We start from the raw sequence: 18008 nt of genomic DNA on the forward strand, positions 1-18008 counted from the left end.
AAACAAAAAAACAACTACCATCTTTCACTAATTCACCCAGGACCCCCCCAACCCCTTTGACCCAAATTGGCAACTGTACAATACCCGGCTGTGATGTATTTCTAACCGTAGCTGTAGAAAGGAATCAACTTTCTCTACAGCCTGTGGGGTTTTTAGACTGTGAGCCCACTGTTGGGTAGGGACTGTCTCTATATGTTGCCAACTTGTACTTCCCAAGCGCTTAGTACAGTGCTCTGCACACAGTAAGCGCTCAATAAATACGATTGATTGATTGGAGGTAGGAGCGTAGCAGAGTTCTGTGGAAGCTGCCACCCAAGTGCTCTTGGGCTATGGGCACCAGATGAAACCTGCCAACTTGTACTTCCCAAGCGCTTAGTACAGTGCTCTGCACACAGTAAGCGCTCAATAAATACGATCGAATGAATGAATGTCCGAGGAACGCTGCCAGGCTATTGATAGGGACTTTTTCAAGTTGTATCTGACTTTAGCTGAAAAACAATAGGAGAAACTTGTCGCAGTTGAATTCTACTCAAGTCGGGGGTCAGCGGGAGAGCAATCAGTCCGTGGTGTTTATTGGGTGCTTCCTGTGTGCAGAGAGCACTGTACTAAGCGCTCGGGAGGACACAGTACGGCAGAGTTGGTAGACACGATCCCTGTCTACAGTGAGCTTGCACTCGAGAGAATTCAGCAGTTCTGTAAAAAGCTAAAGGGTTTTTCCTTGAGCAGAGGCCCTGTCAATGCCATTAGGAATTAGGAGAGATAAGGTGAGGCAGGGATGTGGGAGGGGAACTGGTTTCCAGCAGGGGTAAGATTGAAAAGGAGTGGGCGGGGATCGTGTGTGTCCACCACCTCTGTTGTACTGTACTCTCCCAAGCGCTTAGTACAGTGCTTGGCACGCAGTCACCACTCGGTAAATATCATTGATTAGTTGATGGAGTCGGGATTCGGGAACAAGAGTCAGAGCCACAGTGGGATCCCAGGGAGGAGGTAACTTCGGATTCAGGTGGAACAGAAATGGAAGATCAGTCGAGGGCGAGGTAAAATGGAAAAACTGGCCTGGGAGAATGAAGTGAGCGAATGGCGGGCTAGCGGATGAAGACAGCAGAAAGTTCGGGTAGGGAAAGTCCTTGAAGAGACTTGAAGCGATTGCAAGGAGTTTTTGTTTTCTGCAGAGGGATGGGGTGGGGGGGGGATCCGGGGGAGGGTTTTGAGAAGAGGGGAGAGCTGGGGACTGAGGGTTGGCTTCAAGGTCCTGATGTGTGCAGCAGTGAACGGTGTTGTAGCTAAGATTGGAGTGGGAGTGTTTGCAGACAGGGAGGCCAGTGATGAGGCTGAGGCAGTAGTCTAGCTGAAGTATTACCATCATCATCATCATCATCATCAATCGTATTTATTGAGCGCTTACTGTGTGCAGAGCACTGTACTAAGCGCTTGGGAAGTACCAGAGCTTGTACCATGGTGGGGGCTGTTTGGGTCGGGTGGAGGAAGGGGCAAATACAGGAGATGAGTAGGAATAAAAGCAGGTCTTGGCCATAGGTAGACTATAAGCTCATTGTTGGAAGGAAACGCTTGTCTACCAACTCTGTTATATTGTACTCTCCCAAGCACTTAGTACAGAGTAAACATACAGTAAGCGCTCAGTAAATACCACTGACTGATTGACTGATTGAACGACAGCAAGCAGCAGTGTGGCCTAATGGAAAGAGCATGAGCCTGGGAGCCACAGAACTGAATTTCTAATCCTGGCTCCCCAACTTGTCTGCTGTGTGACCTTGGGCAAGTCACTTTCAGCGTTTAGAACAGTGCTTGGCACATAGTAAGCACTTAACATATGCCATCATTAATATTATTATTATTATTTTCTATGCCTCAGTTACCACATCTGTAAAGCGGGGTTTGAGACTGGGAGTCCCATGTGAGACATGGATTGGGTCCAATCTAATTAGCTTGTCTCTACTGCAGCACTTTGTAAAGTGCCTGTCAATCAATCAATCAATTGTATTTATTGAGCGCTTACTGTGTGCAGAGCACTGTACTTAGTGCTTGAGAAGTACAAGTTGGCAACATATAGAGACAATCCCTACCCAACAGTGGGCTCGCAGTCTAAAAGGGGGAGACAGAGAACAAAACCAAACATACTAACAAAATAAATAGAATAGATATGTACAAGTGAAATATATAAATAGAGTAATATGTACAGGCATATATACATATATACAGGTGCTGTGGGGAAGGGAACAAGGTAAGATGGGGGGATGGAGAGGGGGTGATAAGCGCTTAACATACCATTAAAAAAAAAATGTTGAGGCCAATGCTGAAATGGTGGGCTTCTGGGAGGGAGGATGACGGTGATGGGAGAGGCAGCCATGAGACAGGAAGATTAAGTGGATTGAAACTCCTGTCACTTCCCGGAGGCTAATATTTTGAGCCTTGGTTCATAACCTATCTGAAAATAGTATTCTTAGCATAGCTCAGTGGAAAGAGCCCAGGCTTGGGAGTCCGAGGTCGTGGGTTCTAATCCCTCCTCCGCTACTTGCCACCTGTGTGACTTCGGGCAAGTCACTTTTTTTTTTAATGGCATTTATTAAGCTCTTACTATATGCAAAGCACTGTTCTAAGCGCTGGGGAGGTTACAGGGTGACCACGTTGTCCCACATGGGGCTCACAGTCTTAATCCCCATTTCTCTGTGCCTGTTACCTCATCTGTAAAATGGGTATTAAGACTGTGAGTCCCACGTGGGACAACCTGATAACCTTGTATCTACCCCAGCACTTAGAACAGTGCTCAGCCCATAGTAAGCGCTTAACAAATGCCGTTATTATTATTATTATTCTTTGAAAAACTGGCCCCCCTGGGCACATTACTTTGGTCAGTCAGTTGTATTTATTGAGCGCTTACTGTGTGCAGAGCCCTAGGGAGTTTACAGTATAACAATAAAACAAACACATTTCCTGCCCATGATGAGCTTACAGTCTAGAGGGGGAGACAAACAGTGATCAGTAGCCTAGTCATGCAGGGAATTTGAAGGGTCATCAGAAGGAGCAGCTGCAGAATAATCAATCAATCAATCAATCGTATTTATTGAGCGCTTACTGTGTGCAGAGCACTGTACTAAGCACTTGGGAAGTACAAGTTGGCAACATATAGAGACAGTCCCTACCCAACAGTGGGCTCACAGTCTAAAAGGGGGAGACAGAGAACAAAACCAAACATACTAACAAAATAAAATAAATAGAATAGATATGTACAAGTAAAATAAATAGAGTAATAAATATGTACAAACATATATACATACATACAGAATAATCTTAGTGGGGGGGAATCTTTTGAGCCATCTGGCTGTCTTTCCTCTTCAGTCAGTCAGAGAACTGAGTACTTACTGTGTACAGAGAATTCATTCATTCAGTCGTATTTATTGAGCGCTTACTGTGTGCAGGGCACTGTACTAAGTGCTTGGGAAGTACAAGTTGGCAACATATAGAGACGGTCCCTACCCAACAACGGGCTCACAGTCTAGAAGGGGGGAGACAGACAACAAAACATATTAACGAAATAAAATAAATAGAATAGTAAAGCCTAGAGGGGGAGACCGACATCATATAAGTAAATAAATTACAGATCAATCAATCAATCAATCGTATTTATTGAGCGCTTATTGTGTGCAGAGCACTGTACTAAGCGCTTGGGAAGTACAAGTTGGCAACATCTAGAGACAGTCCCTACCCAACAGTGGGTTCACAGTCTAAAAGTTATGTACATAAAACATATGTACATAACTGCTGTAGGGCTGAGGGAGGGGTGAACTTCTATACTGTGAGCCTGTTGTTGGGTAGGGACCGTCTCTATATGTTGACAACTTGTACTTCCGAAGCACTTAGTACAGTGCTGTGCACACAGTAAGCGCTCAATAAATACGATTGAATGAACTGAATGAGAAAATCAGGGTGACACAGATGGGTGGGAGAAAAGAGGAAGTGAAGAGTTAGGGAAAGCCTCTTGGAGGAAATGTGTCTACAATACGGTTTTGAAGGTGAGGAGAGTAAAAAAGCAGAATAGGGGCAGGAGGTTGGTGGAAAGATAGATGAGTTGGAAGTACAGTGAGTTGGTCGGCCTTAGGGGACTGAAGTTTGCGGGCTGGGTTGTAGGAAGGTGAGATAAGAGGAGGCAAGGTGGTACAGGGGTTTTATACAGGGGTACTAAGTGTACTAATGGTACTAAGTGTTTGGGAGAGTACCATAAAATCAGTAGACAAGATCCCTGCGCACAAGGAGCTTACAGTCTCGTGGGTGAGGCGGACGTTAAAATAATTAAAATGGGGAAGCATCAGAACATACGTGTCCATATCCGTAATTGATTTTTTTATATTAATGTCTGCCTCCCCCTCTAGACTGTGTGTTTACTGTGTGCAGGGAATGTGTCTACCGACTCTGTTATATTGTTATCGTGTACTCTCCCAACTGCTTAGTACTGTGCTCTGCACACAGTAAATGCTCAATACATAATAATAATAATAATAATGTTGGCATTTGTTAAGCGCTTACTATGTGCAAAGCAGTGTTCTAAGTGCTGGGGGGATACAAAGTGATCAGGTTGTCCCATGTGGGGCTCACAGTCTTAATCCCCATTTTACAGATGAGGTAACTGAGGCTCAGAGAAGTTAAGTTACTTGCCCAAGGTCACACAGCAGACATGTGGCAGAGCCAGGATTCGAACCCATGACCTCTGACACCAAAGCCCGTGCTCTTTCCACTGAGCCACGATTGATCAGTTGGTTGAGTACATGTTCATTAGTGCTGAGGAGCTGGGGGTGGGGTGAGCAAAGTGCTTAAGAGGTGTAGACCTAAGTGGAGGGAGAATGGCTAATAATAATAATAATAATAATGGTATTTAAGAGCTTACTATGTCCAAGCACTGTTCTAAGCACCGGGGGAGCTACAGCGTAATCAGGTTGTCTCACGTGGGGCTCACAATTTTAATCCCCAATTTACAGATGTGGTAACTGAGGCACAGAGATGTTAAGTGACTTGCCCAAAATCACACAGCTGACAAGTTGCGGAGCTGGGATTAGACCCACAATCTCTTACTCCCATGCCCGTGCTCTTTCCACTAAGCTACGCTGCTTAGGGAAGCTCATAGCCCTACTGTGCTTTTCGTAGGTCTTTTAAAGTTTGTAGCAGTAATAATAATTATAGTAAAATAATAATAATAACAATAGCTTTTGTTAAGCACTGTGGGTACTAAGCACTGTACTAGATAATCAGGGAAGCAGCATGACTGAGTGGAGAGAGCTTGGGTTAGAGGACCTGGGTTCTAATTCCGGTTCTGCCACTTGTCTGCTGTGACACCTTGGGCTTAACTTAACTTAGTTAACTTAGTTAACTTAACTTACTTAACTTCTCCATTCTCTCATCTGTAAGTTAGGCATTAGGGCTGAGAGCCCCATGTGGGACATGGACTGTGCACAACCTGATTAACTTGTATATTTCTCAGTGCTTACTACAGTGCCTGGCACATAGTAAGTGCTTAACAAATACTATTTAAAAAAAAAAAAAGGATTGGGCTCAGTCCCTGTCCCACATGGGGCTCACAGGCTAAGGGGGAGGGAAAACAGGTATTGAATCCCCATTTTTCAAATGAGGAAACTGAGGCCCAGAGAAGTTAAGTGACTTGCCCAAGATCAAACAGCAGGCAAGTGGCGGAGGTGGGATTTAGAGCCCAGAACCCCTGCTTCCAGGACAGTAGGCCCCAAATGCAGTAAAAAACTAATTTCTGCTTGGGCTAAGGACAGAGGGGAAAAAGGAAAAAAAAACAGCGGCAACTAATTGGGAAGACTTCTATCAATCCAGTGATATGGGCCCTGGGCTCTTCCCATCCTTCCATCTCCTCTTCTCCCAACTGCTTCCTTTGGGCCATTTTGTTGCTTGCTATCTTCTCCACCAGCGTAACATGGGAAGGGAGAAGAAGAGGAGGTGAAACTCCAGTCCGGCTGTTCACAGCTTGGGAAAGGCGCATGGCAAGTCCGGGAAGCCGAAGTGCTGATTTCCATGACATTCTCTTTTAATTTTAGTTGCTCACACAGCCCCGTTTCCACCGAGCATTGGCTGGACAGGAGTGAACGTAGAATCCCCTTCCCTGTGTTCACGTTGCCACTGCTGTTTCCATCCCACCCCGGCCTTTGCGACCTTCCACGATCTTGCTCAGACAGCTGCACCCTCTGGTCTCGGAATAAGTCGGGCTCAACTGGAGAAGTGGGATGATCTGCTCGGAGAAGCAGCGTGGCTCAGTGGAAAGAGCACGGGCTTTGGAGGCAGAGGTCATGGGTTCAAATCCCAGCTGTGTGACTTTGGGCAAGCCACTTCTCCGTGCCTCAGTTACCTCCGTAAAATGGGGATTAAGACTGCGAGCCCCCCGTGGGACAACCTGATCACCTTGTAACGTCCCCAGCGCTTAGAGTACTTTGCACATAGTAAGCGCTTAGCAAATACCATTATTATGATTATTCCTGCTGTAACTTTGGAAGGTTAAATCGAGCCCAAGAAGGTTGGGAATGGAAGCCGCAAGCACTAAGCTGTCACACCAAAAACGGACACACGTAGCGGAGACCGGAGAGGCTACCTGATGTCTCCTTTCCCCCCACAGACCCCCAAACTGGCCTAGGCCAACTCATTTAGCCAATAAGTGTTGCACTCTCATAGTTTCATGGCAGGCCAGAATGGTGTGGCTTTGGGGTTGGTTTCTAACCAGAGCTTAGTCTGGGGAAAGTTTTGCCCTTGAATAATAATAATAATGGCATTTGTTAAGCGCTTACTATGTGCAAAGCACTGTTGAGTTTTCAACTGTGCTGCACCCCCAGAGATCAGGGACTGACTTCGAGATCTGCTGTCTCTCACCCACCTTATGCTGTCTAATGAACTGTTTGCAGCTGTCGGACTTGGTCTATTCACTGGCTTTCTCTTGTGGCTTCTGTAGAGAGGTATGCGGAACTTAAAAGTGTCCTTAATTACTGCCGTTTCCACCAACTTCTAAAAACCGTTCATTTGTGCCGGGAAAGCCGTTTGACCCTTGCGGTTCATTTGGCTTTTTTTTTTTTAATTTATTTTCCCCCTCGGGTTTTCCTCCTTCGCATGACCACCCCGTACGCCCCTGGTCCCCCAACCCCACCCCATCCCTCTTGCCCTGCAGACTCAGTTTGTTAAATCGGTGCAAGTGTCTGGCTCTCAAGCGCGATCCTCTCCTCCTAGGAACGAGTCACGGAAGCCATGTCGCACCTGTCCATCGGCCCGGTCCCGGTTTCTCCGCCTCCCGCGCCGCCGTTTGTATCCTCAGAAGAACGCAAAGAGCGGTGGGAGCAGGGGCAGGCCGACTACCTGGGAGCAGATTCCTTCGACAACATCAAGAGGAAACTGGACACTTACCTCCAGTAGACCCACTGGCGTTTCCCCCACCCGGACGTCGGCAAGCGGGGACTCGGTTCGGATGTTTAGCGGCTAGGACGACATTGAGTACGCCCCATTACAATCGCTAGTGGCTTGACTAAAAAATTATATCTCCCGAAGGTCCGGCAGAACTACAGGTGAGGACCGGGCCCCTCCCGGGAGGGCGGCATCCTTCCGTTGGACCAGTTAGCCGATGGGTGCGGCTCCCTGTCCCCCCTCCTGTTCTCCCCATTCAGTAACTGAGCTAAAATAGAGGTCTGCCTGCCTAAATTAAGTGCTGATGTGTCCGTGATTGATTTGGACAGAGGCGAAAAGGCGTCGGACTGCCTCACTCAAAGGCTTTAACCTGTAGAGCTGGCCTTCGACCTCCCTTTAGAGCGGGGAATGGCGTTATTGCTTGGCTTGCTGAATCCCGCACCAGACCTCCATTTAAGGATTGACCAGGAGCGGCTCCAGTGGTTCTCGTTCTGCCTTTAGGCAGAGGAACCGGCGTACACTCCCAGTGCTTAGAACAGTGCTTGGCACATAGTAAGCGCTTAACAAGCACCGTCGTTATCACCTCGCAGATACATCGGCCCACTGAGTCAACCTGCTGGGGCCCTGCTTTGTTTCTGGCAATCCTGTGATGGGATAGCTTCACTTGGCTTCAACGTACAGGTCAGATAGCATGCTAGGATGCTTTTGTTCAGTTCTGTAGCTCCTGGGGAGGGTAGTGAGTTTTCTGAATGGTTCCCTGCCGTGGCACTGTGTAAGACAAATAAAAACTCCGGGTGAATTCTTGGTTGTCCTAGTGGAGAATTTGTTTTTAACCGAAGAAAATGCATTCCATGTGGAGGAACAGTGTGGCCAAGCGGAAGGAACCCAAGCCCGGGAGGCGGCTCTCATCCTGGCTCCGCCACATGCTGCCGTGTTCCTGATGAGGGGAACCGGGGGAGTTAGAGTGGTCTCAGGTATAAGATTTGACATCATTTCCATTGTGTTAACTTGAACCAGATTCAAATTGGGAAAATAAAGGAACAGATTATTAAGAATCTGGGAGTAGAAGAGTGGATTGACTAATCCCTTTTATCAATCGCTTACTGTGTGCAGAGCACTGTACTAAGCGCTTGGGAAGTACAAGTTGGCAACATATAGAGACAGTCCCTACCCAACAGTGGGCTCACAGTCTAAAAGGGGGAGACAGAGAACAAAACCAAACATACTAACAAAATAAAATGAATAGATATGTACAAGTAAAATAAATAGAGTAAAAAGTATGTACAAACATATATACATATATACAGGTGCTATGGGGAAGGGAAGGAGGTAAGATGGGGGGACGGAGAGGGGGACGAGGGGGAGAGGAAGGAAGGGGCTCAGTGTGGGAAGGCCTCCTGGAGGAGGTGAGCTCTCAGTAGGGCCTTGAAGGGAGGAAGAGAGCTAGCTTGGCGGATGTGGGGAGGGAGGGCATTCCAGGCCAGGGGGATGACGTGGGCCGGGGGTCGATGGCGGGACGGGCGAGAACGAGGCCCGGTGAGGAGATTAGCGGCAGAGGAGCGGAGGGTGCGGGCTGGGCTGGAGAAGGACAGAAGGGAGGGGAGGTAGGAGGGGGTGAGGCGATGGACAGCCTTGAAGCCCAGGGGGAGGAGTTTCTGCCTGATGCGCAGATTGATTGGTAGCCACTGGAGATTTTTGAGGAGGGGAGTAACATTCCCGGAGCGTTTCTGGACAAAGACAATCCGGGCAGCAGCATGAAGTATGGATTGAAGTGGGGAGAGACACGAGGATGGGAGATCAGAGAGAAGGCTGATGCAGTAGTCCAGTCGGGATAGGATAAGAGCTTGAACGAGCAGGGTAGCGGTTGGGATGGAGAGGAAAGGGCGGATCTTGGCAATGTTGCGGAGCTGAGACCTTTTCTTAGGACAGGGAACGTGTCTACCAACTCTGTTTGGTTGTACTCTCCCAAGCACTTAGTTCAGTGCTGTGCACACTAAGTGCTCAAGAAATACAGTTGATTGATTGATTGACTAAACCTGGTAAAATCCTGCCTAACTCCAGGCCAATATCTGCTGTGGGATCATGACTGGTGGGCAGGCTGGTGTTTCTCAATCTGGCCTGAGGGCCCAAGGTGATGCTAGGTGACGCCTCCTGTCCCACTCTGCTCCTAGAGCTTTAAACCAACAATAATAATAATAATAATAATGATGGCATTTAAGCGCTTACTATGTGCAAAGCACTGTTCTAAGCGCTGGGGGGGATACAGTGTATTGCCTCTCAATCAAATCAATCAATTGTATTTATTGAGCGCTTACTGTGTGCAGAGCACTGTACTAAGCGCTTGGGAAGTACAAGTTGGCAACATATAGAGACGGTCCCTACCCAACAGTGGGCTCACAGTCTACCATTCATTCATTCAATCGTATTTCTTGAGCGCTTACTGTGTGCAGAGCACTGTACTAAGCGCTTGGGAAGTCCAAGCTGGCAACATAGAGAGACGGTCCCTACCCAACAGCGGGCTCACAGTCTAGAAGGGGGAGATAGAGACAGAGAACAAAACATATTAACAAAGCATATTAACAGAATAAAATAAATAGAATAAATATGTACAAGTAAAATAGAGTAATAAATACATACAAACATATATACATATATACAGGTGCTGTGGGGAAGGGACGGAGGTAAGGCCAGGGGGATGGAGAGGGGGAGGAGGAGGATGGAGCCCACCGTGCAGTCGGGCCCCAAGCGCACCCAGGCAAGGAGCAGATGGCATTTATTAAGTGCTTACTATGTGCAGAACACTGTTCTAAGCGCTGGGGAGATTACAACCATCATCATCATCAATCGTATTGAGCGCTTACTATGTGCAGAGCACTGTACTAAGCGCTTGGGAAGTACAAATTGGCAACATAGAGACAGTCCCTACCCAACAGTGGGCTCACAGTCTACAAGGCAATCAAGTTGTCCCACAGGGGGCTCACAGTCTTAATCCCCATTTTACAGATGAAGTAACTGAGGCACAGAGAAGTGACTTGCCCAAGGTCACACAGCCGACAATTGGCTCCCCCTCACCCCCGTCCCAGGTGGAAAAACCCTGTTCTGTACTGTTTCAGTAGCTCTTTTTAGAATGTGTCCATCCCCAACAGTGAGGTACTGCCAGGCAGCCAAGGCCCTGTATGACCAAAGCAAAAGTCCCACTCTTTTACCTCTTCAACCCAGTTGTCCTCTTTTCAGACTTTGGCAGGAGAAAGGTCCAAAGCCCTGCCTGATTTCTAGGCTACAAAACAGGGAACTTGCAGCGGGGGGCATCCAGGCTTGCCTGCAGCAGAGGCTCATTTTAGGACCCCCAGGTTTTTAACATTTTCATCGCAGACCTGGTTGATGCCATAGAAAGCTTATCAAGTTTCCAACTGCTGCCAAGCTGAAAGATTAGTTGGAAACACATTACCAAATCTGGTTGTGTGCCCTGACCCCTGAGGGGGAAAAACACAAAACCGATTTGTTGAAGGAGATGTTAAACTGAATTAGAGGCAAAGATTGTTTCCTGTTGTTGTTAAAACAGCATGTTGGAGGCTGGGATGCCTCAGTGATACTCATTAACCCCCCCCAATTATTCACATCCCAACCCCAACACTTTCCTAAAGCGGTCAGTCCCCCCGCTGAGCATCACCTCTAGAGGAGCCTAGTGGATGCTGCTATGTGACCTTGGCAAGTCACGTCACTTCTCTGTGCCTCAGTGACCTCATCTGTAAAATGGGGATTAAGACTGTGAGCCCCATGTAGGACAGGGATTAGTTTGCCACTGCTTAGTTCGGTGCCTGGCACATAATTAAAAGCGTAACGAATACCATTAAAAAAAAAACAATCGTATTGAGCGCTTACTGTGTGCAGAGCACTGTACTAAGCGCTTGGGGAGTACAAGTTGGCAACATATAGAGACAGTCCCTACCCAACAGTGGGAAGGACTTGGGAATAATAACAATAAAGGGCAATGATAGGAAATACACTAGGATAAAAGGTTAGAATGAGACTATAAACTCCTTGCGGGCAGGGCAAGCATCCATGAATATGATTGACTAGTTGATTGAATAAGGAACCAACGGAGACCAATGAGAAGCAGTGTGGTTCAGTGGAAAGAGCCCAGGCTTTGGAGTCAAAGGTCATGAGTTCAAATCCTCCTCCGCCAATTGCCAGCTATGTGGCTTTGGGCAAGTCACAGCATGGCTCGGTGGAAATAATTGGAGTTAGAGTTCATGGGTTCAAATCCCGACTCCACCCATTGTCAGCTGTGTGACTTTGGGCGAGTCACTTCTTAACTTCTCTGGGCCTCAGTTCCCTCATCTGTCAAATGGGGATTAAGACTGTGAGCCCCCCGTGGGACAACCTGATCACCTTGTAACTTCCCCAGCGCTTGGAACAGTGCTTTGCACATAGTAAGCGCTTAATAAATACCATTATTATTATTATTATTATATGAATTGGGAGCACTACCCAGCCTTGCCAGGCTTCCCAGAGGTGCTGCGACCCAGAGCGGGGGCTCCTAGGCTGCCTCAAACCTGGGGTGGCCCTGGGGTTCTGCCGTCACCCGGGCACAACAGCCAGCAAGGGATACCAGAAATGATAAAGACGGGCACAATGATAAAAAAGGGATACCAGAAATGATAAAACACGGGCACAGAGAGATCTGTGGGCATAGGTGCCAAAGCCGGCCCCGTGAGATTGGATTTCTGGGTTTGAGTGGTTCGGCGTATTCTACGAGGGGACTTGAAGAGAGTCGTGCTACAGAAAGGACCAGGGGTTTATGCTGCTCAGAGACCTATTTTAAAGGTTTTAAAGGACCCAAACTACCACCATTAATAAAATGAATTCAATCTTCACCTGAAGTCCAAAGATGTCCCAGCACCGGTATGAAGAGAGTCGTGCTACAGAAAGGACCGGGGGTTTATGCTGCTCAGAGACCTATTTTAAAGGTTTTAAAGGACCCAAACTACCGCCGTTAATAAAATGAATTCAATCTCTACCTGAAGTCCAAAGATGTCCCTGCACCAGTATTTTACAAGGGGATTTGAAGAGAGTCGTGCTACAGAAAGGACCGGGGGTTTATGCTGCTCAGAGACCTAATTTAAAGGTTTTAAAGGACCCAACCTACTGCCATTAATAAAATGAATTCAATCTTCACCTGAAGTCCAAAGATGTCCCAGCACCGGTATGAAGAGAGTCGTGCTACAGAAAGGACCGGGGGTTTATGCTGCTCAGAGACCTATTTTAAAGGTTTTAAAGGACCCAAACTACCGCCGTTAATAAAATGAATTCAATCTTCACCTGAAGTCCAAAGATGTCCCAGCACCGGTATTCTACGAGGGGACTTGAAGAGAGTCGTGCTACAGAAAGGACCGGGGGTTATGCTGCTCAGAGACCTAATTTAAAGGTTTTAAAGGACCCAAACTACTGCCGTTAATAAAATGAATTCAATCTTCACCTGAAGTCCAAAGATGTCCCAGCACCGGTATTCTACGAGGGGACTTGAAGAGAGTCGTGCTACAGAAAGGACCGGGGGTTATGCTGCTCAGAGACCTAATTTAGAGGTTTTAAAGGACCCAAACTACTGCCATTAATAAAATGAATTCAATCTCTACCTGAAGTCCAAAGATGTCCCGGCACCGAGCAGTGGTTCGGGCACAGTTAATCTGAGCACGGTACATACTGTCACCCTACTGCTCTACGGTTTCACTGCTGGCTGTTACTTTTATTGACCCCTAAAACTCACACAAAAGGATTAATAAAGACCTCTTGCCTACCAAACGGCAGGAAAGCCCTCCATTCATCCATCCTTTCACCAAAAACGCGCTCTCAGCTGAATCTGTCATTCTGTATGTAGAAGCTCAGGAGGGAGGGCCATGGAAACAGCCCCAAAATGCCTCCCCGGACCGCACCCGATCTGCAGCCCAAAGTAAACCTTGATTTACTATCAACTCACCGGTTATGTCATCATCCTCGGGGCCAAGGCGGTGCTGAACTACTCTTTATTTATAAGGCGTGCGATTACACTCTCTTTCAATTTCAATACTTCGTATTAGGCACCGAGGCCAAAAAGCCATTATTTCAGCTGCCCCCCAGCACTGCATCTCCCTGGGGAGAACTTGCAGCTGTTGCCTCAATGGTTCGTGAATGATGGGCCGTTCTATTTTTAGCATTTCTTCGCGATTCCTATGGGAGAAGGGCTTATTTAGGAGCCCCAAATCCCTCAGCGTTTAGAAATTTCCTCCATTTAACCATTTATCACTGAGTGATAAGCAGCGTTGCCCAGTGGATAGAGCACGGATCTCAGGGTCAGGATCTGGGTTGCCCCGTGTCTGCTGTGTGACCTCGGGCAAGTCACTTCTCTTCTCCGTACCTCAGTTACCTCATCTGTAAAATGGGAATTAAGATTGTGAGCCCCACCTAGGATGCACAGTCCTCTGGACTGAGCTTGTTGTGGGCAGGGAATGCGTCTGCTTACTATAAGTGCACACAATAAGCGCCCAATACAGTTGACTGACAGGGATTGTGTCCAACCCAATTTGCTTGTATCAACACCTGCGCTTAGTACAGAGCCTGGCACAGTGTAAGCGCTTAACTAATACCAGTTATTACAATAATTGTGGCATTTGTTAAGTGTTATGTGCCAACCACTGTTCTAAGCATGGTTGGCACAAGAGAAGCAAGAGTAGCAGCGTGGCTCAGTGGAAAGAGCCTGGGCTTTGGAGTCAGAGGTCAGGGGTTCAAATCCTGGCTCCACCACTTGTCAGCTGTGTGACTTGGGGCAAATCACTTAACTTCTCTGGGCCTCAGTTCCCTCATCCGTAAAATGAGGATTAAGGCTGTGAGCTCCACTTGGGACAACCTGATCACCTTGTAACCTCCCCAGCGCTTAGAACAGTGCTTTGCACGTAATAATAATGTTTGCATTTATTAAGCGCTTACTATGTGCAAAGCACTGTTCTAAGCGCTGGGGAGGTTACAAGGTGATCAGGTTGTCCCATGGGGGGCTCGCAATCTTCATCCCCATTTTCGCTGGGGAGGTTACAAGGTGATCAGGTTGTCCCATGGTGGGGGGCTCACAATCTTCATCCCCATTTTTCAGATGAGGGAACTGAGGCCCAGAGAAGTGAAGTGACTTGCCCAAAGTCACCCAGCTGAACATTGGCAGAGGCGGAATTTGAACCCCTGACCTCTGACTCCAAAGGCCGGGCTCTTTCCACTGGGCCCCGCTGCTTCCCTCTGCTCCCGCCCGGCCCGCGCTGGGGCCCGGCCTCCTTATAAGCGCTTAATAAATGCCATCATTAATTAATTAGATATGAGGTAATCAGGTTCTCCCTGTGGGCTCACAGTCTTAATCCCCATTTTACAGATGAGGTAACTGAGGCCCAGAGAAGTTAAGTGCAGCGTGGCTCAGTGGAAAGAGCACAGGCTTGGGAGTCAGAGGTCATGGGTTAGAATCCCCACTCCACCACTTGTCAGTTGTGTGACCTTGGGCAAGCCACTTAAATTCTCTGTGCCTCAGTTACCCCATCTGTAAAACGGGGATTAAGACTGTGAGCCCCACGTGGGACAACCTGATTACCTTGTATCCCCCCCAGCGCTTAGAACAGTGCTTTGCACATAGCGCATAGCGAATACCAAAAAAAAAAAAAAAGGTGACTTGCCCAAGCCACACAGCAGACAAGTGGCAAGGCTGGAATTAGAACCCACGACCTTCTGACTCCCATGCCTGTGCTCTAGTCACTACGTTATGCCGCTTCCCAACGGGTGCCAAGGAGTTCATCATCATCATCAATCGTATTTATTGAGCGCTTACTGTGTGCAGAGCACTGTACTAAGCGCTTGGGAAGTACACGTTGGCAACATATAGAGACGGTCCCTACCCAACAGTGGGCTCACAGTCTAAAAGGGGGAGACAGAGAATAAAACCAAACATACTAACAAAATAAAATAAATAGAATACATATGTACAAGTAAAATAGAGTAACAAATATGCACAAACATATATCCCCATCCCCATCCCCCCATCTTACCTCCTTCCCTTCCCCACAGCACCTGTATATATGTATATATGTTTGTACATGTTTATTACTCTATTTATTTATTTATTCTACTTGTACATCTCCATTCTATTTATTTTATTTTGTTAGTATGTTTGGTTTTGTTCTCTCTCCCCCTTTTAGACTGTGAGCCCGCTGTTGGGTAGGGACCGTCTCTATATGTTGCCAATTTGTACTTCCCAAGCGCTTAGTACAGTGCTCTGCACATAGTAAGCGCTCAATAAATACGATTGATGATGATGATGATGATGATATATACATATATACGGGTGCTGTGGGGAAGGGAAGGAGGTAAGATGGGGGGGTGGAGAGGGGGACGAGGGGGAGAGGAAGGAAGGGGCTCAGTCTGGGAAGGCCTCCTCTTAGTTGATGAGACTAAGGCTACCGGACCAGGAGCTGCTGGATCATCAATCAATCGCATTTATTGAGCGCTTACTATGTGCAGAGCACTGTACTAAGCGCTTGGGAAGTACAAATTGGCAACATAATCTAGTTGGGGGAGGTTTAAGGTGTTTCTCAGCACTCCGCCCAGTAAAACAAACCGGCCCAAGCTAATACAGAAAACCTTTTCAAAATATTCATGGAAAACAGAATTGGCTGAAGCGGGCGCCCCTCAGGGGGTTCAGCTACCACCCAGCCCGCACCCTTCTCTCCTCAAATGCCAATCTATACTCCGTACCTCGAGCTCGTCTATCCCGCCACCACTCTCTTGCCTGTGTTCACTCATTCATTCGATTATATTTATTAAGAGCTGTGTGCACAGCACTGTACTAATCAATCAATCGTATTTAGTGAGCGCTTACTTTGTGCGGAGCACTCTACTAAGCGCTTGGGAAGTCCAAGTTGGCAACATATAGAGACGGCCCCTGCCCAACAGTGCAGTCTAGAAGGGGGAGACAAAGAACAAAACATATTAACAAAATAAAATAAATAGAATAGATATGTACAAGTAGAATAAATAGAGTAATAAATACGAACAAACATACATACATATATACAGGTGCTGTGGGGAAGGGAAGGAGGTAAGGCGGAGGGAGAGGAAGGAGTCTCAATCCCGATTTTACAGATAGGGTAACTGAGGCCCAGAGAAGTGACTTGTCCGTGATCACACAGCAGACAACTAGTGGACCCAGGATTAGAACCCATGACTTCTTGACTCCCAAGCCCATGCTCCATCCACTATGCCACGCTGCTTCTCCTTTAAAAAACCAAACTAAAGGTTTTCATAATGGAAATAATTAAAAGGCGTTTTGGAAAGTCCAACAATAAAGAGTGACAGTCCCCGCCTACAACGGGCTCACAGCCTATCCTACTTGGTTGCTGCCGTGTCAATATTCATTCCATCGTATTTATTGAGCGCTTACTGTGTGCAGAGCACCGTTCTCTTTCCCGTCACTGCAGGCAGCACAACTATCCTTCACATCTCGCTTTATCCTTGATTCCCTCTCTCAATCACCCCACATATCCAATCCGTCACCAAATCCTGGAGGTCTCACCTTCATATCATCCCTAAAATCCACCCTTTCCTCCATCTAAACTGCCACCACATTAATACAGTCACTCTTCTCATGCCACCTGGATTACTGCATCAGCCTTCTTGCTGACCTTTTAGACTGTGAGCCCACTGTTGGGTAGGGACTGTCTCTATGTGTTGCCAACTTGTACTTCCCAAGCGCTTAGTACAGTGCTCTGCACACAGTAAGCGCTCAATAAATACGATTGATTGATTGACCTCTCAACCTTCTGCCGTACTTTACTCCGCTGCCCAGATTGGGCCGGGAACTCCCACCCCCTTCACATCTGACAGCCCACCACCCTCCCCACCTTCAAGACCCTCCTAAAATTACACTTCCTCCAAGAGGCCTTCTCTGACAGATCCCTCATTTCCTCTACCCATCATCATCATCATCATCAATCGTATTTATTGAGCGCTTACTGTGTGCAGAGCACTGGACTAAGCGCTTGGGAAGTACAAGTTGGCAACATATAAGTTGCCATCCTCCCCTCACCACTATGTTATGTCCCCCTTGAGCACTTTGGTACTTGACGATGGCATTTGTTAAGCGCTTATTATGTGCAAAGCACTGTTCTTATGAAAATAGCCTAAAGTCTATTTCACCTTATAATAATAATTGTTATTTATTAAGCGCTATGTGCCAACACTAAGCGCTGGGGTGGATACAAACAAATCGGGTTGGACACGGTCCCTGTCTCACGCGGGGCTCAAAGTCTCAATCCCCATTTTACAAATGAGGTTAACAGGCACAGAAGTAAAACGACTTGCCCAAGGTCACACAGCAGACAAGTGGAGCCAAGCTAGCTCTCTTCCTCCCTTCAAGGCCCTACTGAGAGCTCACCTCCTCCAGGAGGCCTTCCCACAGTATATATGTATATATGTTTGTACGTATTTATTACTCTTTTACTAATACAGATTTATTCTTATTTTATTGTGTTAATGTTTTGTTTTGTTGTCTGTCTCCCCCTTCTAGACTGTGAGCCCACTGTTGGGTAGGG

The 18008-nt window shown here is 47.2% G+C and overlaps 1 protein-coding gene across 2 annotated transcripts in view; it reads left to right on the forward strand.

Annotated features, from left to right (window-relative positions):
- The window catches only part of GYG1 (glycogenin 1), a 45650-nt gene extending 37438 nt beyond the window's left edge, over positions 1–8212 (forward strand). Inside the window, exons 7-8 of one of the 2 annotated variants that reach the window (XM_038748233.1) lie at positions 6924–6974; positions 7243–8212. In XM_038748233.1, the coding sequence (XP_038604161.1) occupies positions 6924–6974; positions 7243–7425 (234 nt within the window). In that variant the 3' untranslated portion in view covers positions 7426–8212. The remainder of the gene's footprint in view (positions 1–6923; positions 6975–7242) is intronic. The other variant, XM_038748241.1, reaches the window with a different exon arrangement.
- The last annotated feature ends 9796 nt before the right edge of the window (positions 8213–18008 follow it).

The sequence above is a fragment of the Tachyglossus aculeatus genome, chromosome 1, assembly GCF_015852505.1.
Source record: "Tachyglossus aculeatus isolate mTacAcu1 chromosome 1, mTacAcu1.pri, whole genome shotgun sequence".
NCBI classification, from domain to species: Eukaryota; Metazoa; Chordata; class Mammalia; order Monotremata; family Tachyglossidae; genus Tachyglossus; species Tachyglossus aculeatus.